This window comes from Branchiostoma lanceolatum, chromosome 3 (assembly GCF_035083965.1).
Source record: "Branchiostoma lanceolatum isolate klBraLanc5 chromosome 3, klBraLanc5.hap2, whole genome shotgun sequence".
NCBI classification, from domain to species: Eukaryota; Metazoa; Chordata; class Leptocardii; order Amphioxiformes; family Branchiostomatidae; genus Branchiostoma; species Branchiostoma lanceolatum.
In genome coordinates, this window is record NC_089724.1 from 8,962,355 (window position 1) to 8,972,909 (window position 10,555).

Consider the following 10,555-nt stretch of genomic DNA (forward strand, 5'->3'; position numbering starts at 1 on the left):
AACATAATGATACATATAGACAGTCAATAGTACATGTATTCATCAATACAACCAGTGAGATCTACTTACATGAAGAATCCAACTGAGATTTCCTCCAAATTCCCTGAACAAAGATATTCTCAGGTTTCTAAAATAGTCCCCTACCAACTTTGTCGTCAATTGTAACAGGAGATGACGACCCATTCACTTCACACGCTACTAGCATGTTATATGAAAATGAAAACTTGTCTTGTACATTTTTGCCCAACCGAACTAAGTACAGGTCAAAACATACACATGTTGGTAAAAGTATTGTAGTCTAGTATTCGAGTTTGGCTTCTTCTCGCTTCTTGGTAATGGTAATAATCCGTTTGTCGAAACGCATAAAGAAAATAAATGTCTCAGTGCTACTTATATGATTAAAGTGGGGGCATCTACTTTCTTTATAAATGAATAGGATATTTCTATCATCAACATACATAGTACAATAAACTGCACTTATCTTCTACCGTGTTTAAGGTACGAAATGGAAAGGTTGGAGAAGTGATGAAGGTTCGGCAAGATGCGAGGCATTCCTTTTGCACCTTGTGACAGAAAGTACACAAAACAGAATTCTGGGGAGCCGTAAACAGAGTGACTTGCAGAAAAGTGAACGTGGCCAGTAAACGGACAGTGCGCATGCGTTATGTTGCACTGAATTTATGAAGCGGGGAAACAACGACAAAGGTCGTTAGTCTGCCATGTAGGCTAATTCCCACGCCTTCAGAGTTTTTTTTTAACTTTGGCACTGCCATACAGGGCAATGTGAGTTGTTCACAATCTCCATGCAAAAGATATATAGAAGGCACCTATCTTACATTCAAATTGAATTGATAGTTCCTTAGGTGGGGGTAGGGGACGTTGGCACACTTAAGGTTTAGTTTTATTGCCTGTCTGTCTGTCCATCATGGTTTGTCCGAGATCGCCATGCCAGTTCAGTCACTTCTGCTCACAAATCGTCAACACCATGATTCATTCCACCGTCACTGTAAGATAGAGTCGAGTCGGACGTTATTCAACAAAACAAAGTGCTTGTACTATATGCCTCGTGATTATGAAGAAGTTTTTGTTGTTGAGCTCTCAACCATTGAACTCAGAAAGTCATTGACATACTCTGTACATAATGAATATAAGAACTCCAGTCTATCTTATTATCTGTAGCATTATGAGTTATATTCAACATTTTCGCCACTCACTCACTTGCTCGCTCGCTCGCTCGCTCACTCACTCACTCACTCACTCACACATCCAGCCACCTACTCACTCACTCACTCACTCCCTCACTCACTCACCCCCTACTCACTCACTTACTCATTCACTCACTCACTCACTAACTCGCTCACTCACTTATTCACTATCCCAGTCCCTCACTCACTCACTCACTCACTCAATCACCCACCTACTCACTCACCATACGTCTCACTCACTCACCCACTCACCCACTCACTCATTCACTCACTCATTCACTCATTCACTGACTCACTGACTCACCCACTCACGCACGCACTCACCCACTCACTCACTTAATCTTGCGTCCTTAAACATGTCACTACCTTACCGACTACACTTGTGTCTTTCTTCTCCCGTCCCCGCAAGGCTTCCGTCACGCCCAACTTGAGGTGGACTATGAAGAAGGCGAACGCTGTTCTCCACGCCCCCTCCACCGACTCCGTGAACTTCTGTCCCAGAACCGCCTTTAGAGACTTCATCATCACGACTTCTAGATCCTACAAAGATGAAAAATCATTTTGTTATCTAAGAGAACTGAGCTTTGTGGACTCATATAATCTATGTTCCCATATTTCGTACGCCTAAGCAATATAAACAAATTTATATTTCTAATAATGAGTGAAGGCAATGATCATAAACCATATCTCCTCTTACATTCTTACCATTACAAAAAAACGACAAGTCGAATCCATGTAGTTTATAATTCTTGTAGTAATTTGACAATACACATATATAGATATTTCTGTTTACTATTATATTGTTGTACTCAATTGGAACAAATGTACAATAAAAATCTTCATTTATTCATTCATGCAAACGCATACATGGATACCGTCTACGTTGCCCCGTTTCAGGCCAAGAGTAACGTTAATAAAACGACTTATTGTGAAATAAAGCTGGGACGATCACATCACACATCTTCCGTTCCATGCAGCATGTTATGTTATGGAGTATATGTCAACTTTCAGCCATCCACAGTGATTTTGTCGGGAAACAAATGGAAGAAATGCAACATATACACCCGACACCCGACACCGGACACCTGTCCGACAAATTTTCTCGGTAGGAAAACTCCACTTGAGCAGCTCAAAGTTCCTCACACACAGCCCCGAGTCGACTCCGAAGACATCTGTGTAAATTGGACCTAATACTCAGCCTACTTTGACTACGCTTGATCCATTTAGAGCTGGGTGCTATTCTCTATACTTTACAACAACGTTGCAGAACAAGCTCACGTCAAAATGCTCCGGTTTGGTGTTGTGCCTGAGATGCGCCTTGCCGGTGTCGTACAGAAGTGTCTTCAGCGCGTCCGGCTCCTCAAGACATTCCATGAAGGTGTCGAAACTGTTGATGAAGCGTGTGACATGAGCGCGCATGGACGTGGTCTTCTCGTACTGCTCGGGGTCGACCTTGTCTATGCCTTTGAACAGCCTCTTCGTCATAGGATAGTCTGTGAACAATCTATAGGGAAGAGTAAGCAAATGACACATAAGTCTACTTTTACATTTTGTATGTTGCGAGCGAGACAACTAGAACCGGTGAGTGTTGTCTCTCCAATTTTTGTTCAATAAAGAAATCAAGAAAGAAGCATCCTAATCAAATGGCTTTAAACAGCAGCTTTAAAGGTAAGGTGTGACACAGGGCACTCAGTGCCATGCCATGACTATTACAACAAAAGTTCGGCGACCTCATACCTCCATGAGCTATCTTGATTATGCAAATAACTTACACATTTACATAATCTATGCATGGCTAAGTACACGAACTTACACATGTCGCAAGTATGAAATTACTATCATTTCTCTTAAATGAATTATGAAATATGCCAATTGGGCCTATATTTTCATAATTGGTACATGTATCTGTTAATGTTCCACTTGCCATTAATTACATATGTAACAAATCTATCAAAAGATTATCAAAAGAAATGCTTCATTGATTATGCAAATTAAGTCCACACAGTCCAGAAACAATGCTTCCATTTTTCATGTCGTATACACGTGTACGTACTCACATCCTGAATATGAGGAAGCCATTTTGTCTCTTGTGGAGAAGGATGACTTTCCAAGACTCCTGAACAAGTCGGACCTGGGTGGGCGTCAGACCTGTGACGTCATCAGGCTTCTCTATGGGCTTCATCCACCAAGAGAACAGGACTCTCCACAACAGGGTTCTCACAAGGGAGAACGGCTTTCCCATAACACCGCCCATGTCGCCTTGGGTTCACGCTTCCTTTGTGAGAGCACTCCTATGAGGATATACGATAACGTCAAACACAGAATGTTTACATGTACTGTACATGCCCAAATGCTTGTGAAGTTTATCGACAGTTAATAGGTCCCTATCCTAGGTGTTTGTAATGATACGTATACCATATCCAGACACTTCTTCGCGGGAGCATTCCTATTAGGACAACCGTTACAGTAAACACACAGTGTTTACATGTAGTACATGCTCAATGGCTTGTGAAGTTTATCAACACCGAATAGGTTCCAATCCTATGTAACTAAGTAAGGATACGTATATCGTATGCAGTACTGTGTCTAGACACCACGTTAAACATCATTGCGCGACATTAGAAGTCCATTCAAAGTTCCCTTGGCCTTACGCTAACTTTAGAATATCGCTCGCACACGGAAGGAGCTAACACCTTCAGTACAAAACTTACAAAGATACTCATTGTTCACGTTGTCGGAAATACCCTTTACAAACAGTTTAATCAGCGTATAGCTCACAATTTTTGGCATGTCGGATTGAATTGTATTATTCGCACCAGTTACCCTCAATGACGATTTGATACCGTTGTTCTATGTAACGCGATAAAAACACGTATTCAAACACGGTCGGAAAGCAAATTTGCCTAACTCCTATTTCGATCGGAAGACTTTGAATAAGCCACTTCCCCTTGCTAGCTTTGAACTAAAGCGAGTATATCATGTCAAAGAAAAAAAATAATACTAGTAAACCAACGTTATGTTGATGTACATGTTCAGTGTGAGTGACAGACATCCGCCTGAAATACACAACGTGCTCTATACTGTTTGTTCCGTTTAGGGTCAGCATAATTTATCAATGTCAGAAACACTATGTTGCGCAATCTACGATATACGTGTGGACTCGTGGATAGGATTTTGGCTTAAAAGCAGCCTTTATATAACTATCTGTGTCTAGGGAGCACTTGCAGATAAAAAGACAAAAACAGGGCAAAGCTTAGTAAGCCTTGAAGTTTCTCCTCAGATCGAAACTAACATTGGACAGGTGGTAGAATATGTTGTCCTGGTGACTTGAACCGCCGTTTTGGCGACATGCTAGCTGTTGGTCTTGTATTTCCAACGTAATTTCACAGACTAAAACTAAACTACACCACATTCAAACAACTTACAGTTCCATACGAGCCTGCTGAAGACCGAATCTGGCTCAAATCGTCAGTCTTGTGTCCCTCCGTGTGTAAAGGTAAAGGTATAGAAGTCCTGTGCAGTACTGTGGAGGTAACCTCACGTCCTGAGGTCCCGTGTTTGTTTGACTAACGTCCTACTGGCAATTACAAGCTTTCACTACGTACGGCGCGGAGTGCCAAAGGGCGTTCTAATATGCCAACGTAGGCGTTGTCATAGAGTCAAGATAGCCTTGCAAGTGTTTGGGAGTGTTTTATTGGTATTCTGTGTGTACATTAACCCGTGAAAACTTTCCAATTCTATATACAACATGTATGGATGATATAGTCTGAAACCCTAAATCTGATTGGAAAAGAGAGAGAAATGCCTCTCCTTTTATTATTATCAATTTTGAACTGCGATGTTTATGCTGCTTTTCTAATAGATTTAAAATCACCAAATTTGTTTCTAATTTTAGGTGATATATTTTTATATACATGTATTCTTCGAATCTGCACAAAACCCGGCCCTGTTTATCTATATATAGCTTCCGGTGACTTTTCAACTAACGATAAGTTGTTGCCAAGGTCATAGGATTGTCATTGTCTATTTCTAAAAAGGATCGACCTTTACAGAAACAGCTGGAATCAAAATCAATGCGCGGGCGAAAAACATCAATAAGGTCAGGGTTTTTGAGACCCGACAGGTCTTCTATGAAATACTACACTGAATAGCAACTTAGATAACGTTCAAAAAAGAAGAAAAAAAGCTGAGAATTCCCAGAGATAATACTTTAATGACGTTGTAAAGAAAATTTTGAAATGACACTCAACTTGCGTGATTTTTCAGTCACGTGGATGACCATTTGGATTAGAAAATTACAAGACAAGATGGCCGCGAACTCTTAACATCTAGTTCTTGTGGTAGTTCCACACCACCTAAATACTGAAATATGTATTATACTTCTGCTAGGAGGATTTCTAATAGTACAGTATATGCCAAATGCAAATGCCCCTATCTCACTGGACACGCGGCACCTTTGCGACCTAGCTGCGTCCTGAATTGTGTTACCTTTGACTTTATGAAAGGAATGTCATGCAAAACGTACTAAAAGATAGCAAAACTCATCAAGCGTAAAATGGTTCGATCTTTATCGATGGAATTCATTGAGCGCACTGTCAAATCGCCCGTTCGCACATAACGTTACACGTGAAAACACTTAACGTTACACGTCAATTTCAAGATGGCTGCCATGAGCATTGTTGACACGGAGACCATGAGTGTTGTTGACGCTAAGGCTCTTGGGAAGGGTTAGTAAGTTCATCGTCTAAGGTCGTTGAAATACTCTTCATTTCTTCATGTCTCTTGGTCTCAAAAGTGTGGCTCTGTCGATGTTTATTCCACAGTCACTGGGAAAAATAGATGAATGACATTTTTGTTATAACATGACATTGGGCATAGAACACATTTTCGTGCTGCCGCTAGACCCAAAGAACGATCGTCACACTGTCAACATTGAACTCCACATGACCCCTGGGCATGAAACGTAATCCTTCCGTGACTTCATGGCAAGGAAATCATTGTGCAAGTCACGTCTCAATGTCAATGGCATGGACAGTCTGGCTCTTTTTTGTCTTTTGTTTTAATTCCAGCCCCCCTTCTCTACGAGTTACAACTGTGTAACTTTCCTTGGCTTTCCACGCATAGTTACAAGGTTAAGACTAAACCACAATATTCTAGTATATTTTCACTGGCATACATACATTGTTTTGATCTAGTCTTTTAGTTGCATGTTGTATTCCTTGAAATGTATAACTCACCTACTACGCTTGTATCTGCTTGGTCTCTCTTGCGGATCGCATCTTCCAACCCCTGCTTGATGGGGACTTTGAAGTGGCTGTATGCTGTTTGCCAGGCCTCTTCGAGCTGTGGGGTAAACTTACTTCCGAACACTATCTCCAGCGATTTCATCAGGACAGTCTCAAGAACCTAGAAAGAGGTAAAAAAAACAAAAGGTAAAGGTAGTCCCATAGCCCTTTCGATGCCGTAGAGACAGCGCCAGTGGGTTGTTATCCACTGTGTCTAGCACGGTATTGGAAGACGGAGCCCAACCCTCTCCAAAGAGGCGGAGTCACCTAACATTAAAACACGTAACCCTTCCTAGCATCGTCTTTGCATAGGAGAATATCGTAAGAGTAATTTCCCATATATTCTGTTACGATGAAAAAGAAGGATCAACGAGCATCTGTCTGATGATTACAAGTCATTTTACGACGCTACAACGCTTACGCCATCTTCTGTGTTACCGAAAGTGACCTCCCAAATATGCTGCAACATATATAAAATCTGTAATTCTTTTACAGTAAGGCCATGTTGATTTCATTATATGGAAGAAATCCGTGCTCGCATCAATTTTCACCCCCCCCCCCAAATAAATTTTGACCAAACCATAAATCGTACAAAGCAGACTCAAATAAATCAATTTCAAAGTCAAAGAGGAAGATGTGAAAGAACAAAAATGAAGAGTCGTTTTTCGGTATACCATACTCACTGTGTTTAGTCATTTGTTCAACATTCCTGATTATTCAGATTTCATAATGAAGGCAACTTTTTTTTTATTCGCACGCTCGCATCAGTGTTTGGGGTCCCAGAGGATGTAGTCCATATGATCAAATAAACAGGGCCTAATATATCTTGAGCAGCTATGGAAGCCGACGTATAAAACTTACATCAAAGTACTCCGGTTTGACGTCGTGTATGATGTGGCTCTTGCCGGTGTCGTACAGGAGTTGTTTCAGGTCTTCGGGTTCGTCCAGACACTGCATGTATGTGTCGAAGCTGTGCATGAAGCGTGTCACGTGTGCGCGGAGGGATATGCTGTTCTCCAGCTGACCTGGAACGTCCAAGTCCATCTGGTCCACGCCCTTGAACAGCTTCCTTGTGATTGGATAGTCCGTGAACAATCTGCAACGGTAATGTATTCCATTTCGTTACACTCTTGTCGCAGTGTCGGCTGTTTTCAACTCATCTATGCATATGATACACACACCAAAAACAGTATCTGTTACTCTTAGACTAGCAAGTGGATAAAAGTTTGAAACAGACGTTTCAGACAGCAGTGTCGGTTTTTTCAACTCATCTATGCATATGATGCACATACGCCATAAGAACAGTTACTCAAGCATCTGTATAAAATTTTGAAACAGTCAGACTTTTTTAGACAGCATCCGCTGTCTTTCGTCAGTGACTGGATGCTGTCTGAAACGTCTGACTGTTTCAAAATCTTATCCAGTTGCTTGAGTAACTGTTTATGGCGTATCTTATTACCTGGATGATATGTCTGTTGCTTTTTCTGTTACTTTTTTGTTGATAGGCAGCGTGTTTCATATCATTTACTCGAATTTGTACACGATCATATGTCTGTTGTTTTTTGTTATCTGTTTTTTGTTCTTTTTTTTGTTTATGGATAGCGTGTTTCATGTCATTCTTGTCTATTGTCCTTTAAAATGATCCAATTTACAATTATGCAATTTGAACACATCTGCATCATTAGGATATAAAAATACACACTTACACCCTGAATATGACGAATCCATTCTCTCTCTTCTTACTGAGGAACATCTTCCACGACTCTTTGATGAGCTGATTCTGTGTCGGTGTCAGTCCTGTGACGTCACTCGGCGTCTCTATCTGTTTGACCCACCAGGAGAACAGGACCTTCCAGAGGAGTCTTCCCACCAGGGAGAACGGCTTGGTCAGAAACGCACCCATGTCTTCTTTATTTCAGATGTCCACCGTGTAACTGGGATAATATCAACGTCGGTCAGTAAAAGACAGAACTTGACTCACAAAGTAGTTTTTTGTTTCTTTACTGTGGGCATCCGATTTGTCATGTTGGTGGGCACTTGATGATTTGGTTTTATCATTTAAACTCAAACGTTTACAATGTACGTATACAGTCTCGCAGCCAACACGTATATATCATACATAGTTAGCTGTGTGTTGGCACAAATGTTGACAATCGGGCTACGCGGAACCGATACACTAAGACAATTACACATTCATTTTGAAATCATCCGTTATTACTGACATGACAATTAAGGATGTATTGCACATATCATTGTTATTTGAAATTGTAATTAAGCTAAAATATATTAACCTATATATAAGTATATCCGATATGGTTTTTCACTGTCACTTGGGCACAAAGTTGGCAGATCAAACGGTACGTATAGACAAATATTGAAATCAGTGAAAGCTTCTTAGCCTGGGTGCCATTTTAGTTATAGTTTTCCGACTATAAGTAAGTGGAGAGAATGGAAAAATAACTAGAATGGCACCCAGGTTAGGAAGTGCCAACTAATAAGACGACAAAGCGGATTGCTCATTCAAAAAGTAACAACTACTTTGTGGGGGCTAATCAGTACTTAACACGGCACATATCCGGACTATAACTCAACTGTAAACACTCCTTAATCTAAATTTGTCTTACATTCAAGCCACCATGATACGCTTTAAATAGTGATTTAGCCGATAAGTTCGTGAAAAGTTCAAACGGCATTCCTTTGTAGAGATGTCAAAAGCTTTCTATAAGTCTATGGCAACTAAACCTATCGTAGGCGTACTCTAGCCACCCTGTGTATTAGAAGGTCAACGTTATATTTTCAGGGTTGAGATACTCTATATGCAAAAATGTTCGCGGGCATTTAATTTCGCGGTTGAGAGAAAATAGACGGTGCTCGCGGTGGTTTTAAGTTCGCGTTTGAAACAATAGCAGAGCTACAGTCACATAATGCAACCGTCTGGTGGTTGTACGGACAGCCAGTTGGAAACATAGATAGCTGCCTCAATGTAGTGATATACGTAGCGCTTAAACAAGGGGGTAGGTGGACAAAAATTGTCGAGGTGGTTTTAAGTTCGCGCTAAAAGTTTCTGAAAACCGCGAAAATAAAACTACCGCGAACATTTCTGCATTTACAGTATTCATATAATTTTCTTATCTATCATAAGGTTGCGCAACACGTGTGAAACATACGTGCACAGTATGACAAGCAAAAAATCTATCTCTACCATTGGCCAGGTCACGTCCTGCGTGTTTGCTTTGTGTAAGGGTGAAGGGTGTGCTGTCACCTTTTCTATAGCATTGCGCAATCCACGACACCCCCAGACCGTGCCCTTAACCAGTGTGTACCGGAACTCATTGCTATTACGCAACAATGAACTTGTCGTGGGTACAATTGTTGCACAAGTCTGGTAGCGGATATGGTAGAAATACCAGGGACTGATTCAGGTTTTGATAACACGAGGCTTTCTTCAACCGATCGATAGATCGTATAACCAAACTAGTATAGGTACATATGCGCTTGTAGTGTTGTTGAAATTTGCCCTTCAACAAATACATGTACAATACATTCTCTTTGATTAACGTCAGTTCACTTTAGGACCACACAAATGATATATCAATTCGGACGTATAAACTGCATGTGCGAACACCTCAGATATGTAGTACTAGCCATACCTTTACTAGGATGGTTGTGTCGCGTACAGTACGGATACACGTCCCACCTCGTCCGGTCGTGTCGCCGATATGACTGTTTGTGCGGCGACCCGACGACTGGACCCCTTTGACTGGCGTGCTGCGGTAAGGCGACCCTGTTTGTTTGCAGGCAGGTCGTCGCCATAGAGGCTGGGGAACGCGTCAGTCGTGGTGCGGTTTATCTTAAGTATTACTTACATGTTTGCTTAGGAACTGTCGAGGAGGTAGTATTGACTTACCGCTAATATATCATGGGGCAGGGAATCTAAGTTACTTTATATTTCTGCCAATTCTTCCATATGCCCAAAGATAGAATTCGTCAATATAGAGTCAATTATTACTTGGAAGGTAATAAAAACAGCTTTCACAGATCTATAACCCCCAACTTACCGTATTT

At 41.1% G+C, this 10,555-nt stretch overlaps 2 protein-coding genes across 2 annotated transcripts; both read right to left on the reverse strand.

The window, feature by feature from the left end:
- Positions 1 to 187: 187 nt before the first annotated feature.
- LOC136430053 (cytoglobin-1-like) lies at positions 188 to 5,112 on the reverse strand. The gene is made up of 5 exons (XM_066420315.1): positions 4,631 to 5,112; positions 3,263 to 3,496; positions 2,484 to 2,709; positions 1,577 to 1,745; positions 188 to 1,004 (listed from the first exon to the last, which is right to left on the reverse strand). The coding sequence occupies exons 2-5, from the start codon at positions 3,457 to 3,459 to the stop codon at positions 991 to 993; spliced, it is 606 nt and encodes a 201-aa protein (XP_066276412.1). The 5' UTR covers positions 3,460 to 3,496; positions 4,631 to 5,112; the 3' UTR covers positions 188 to 990.
- A 286-nt stretch (positions 5,113 to 5,398) lies between these two features.
- Positions 5,399 to 10,288, reverse strand: LOC136430052 (cytoglobin-2-like). Its single transcript, XM_066420314.1, has 5 exons — positions 10,141 to 10,288; positions 8,197 to 8,424; positions 7,352 to 7,586; positions 6,443 to 6,611; positions 5,399 to 6,031 (listed from the first exon to the last, which is right to left on the reverse strand). Exons 2-5 carry the CDS (start codon positions 8,391 to 8,393, stop codon positions 6,018 to 6,020), a joined length of 615 nt encoding a protein of 204 aa, XP_066276411.1. The 5' UTR covers positions 8,394 to 8,424; positions 10,141 to 10,288; the 3' UTR covers positions 5,399 to 6,017.
- Positions 10,289 to 10,555: the final 267 nt, after the last annotated feature.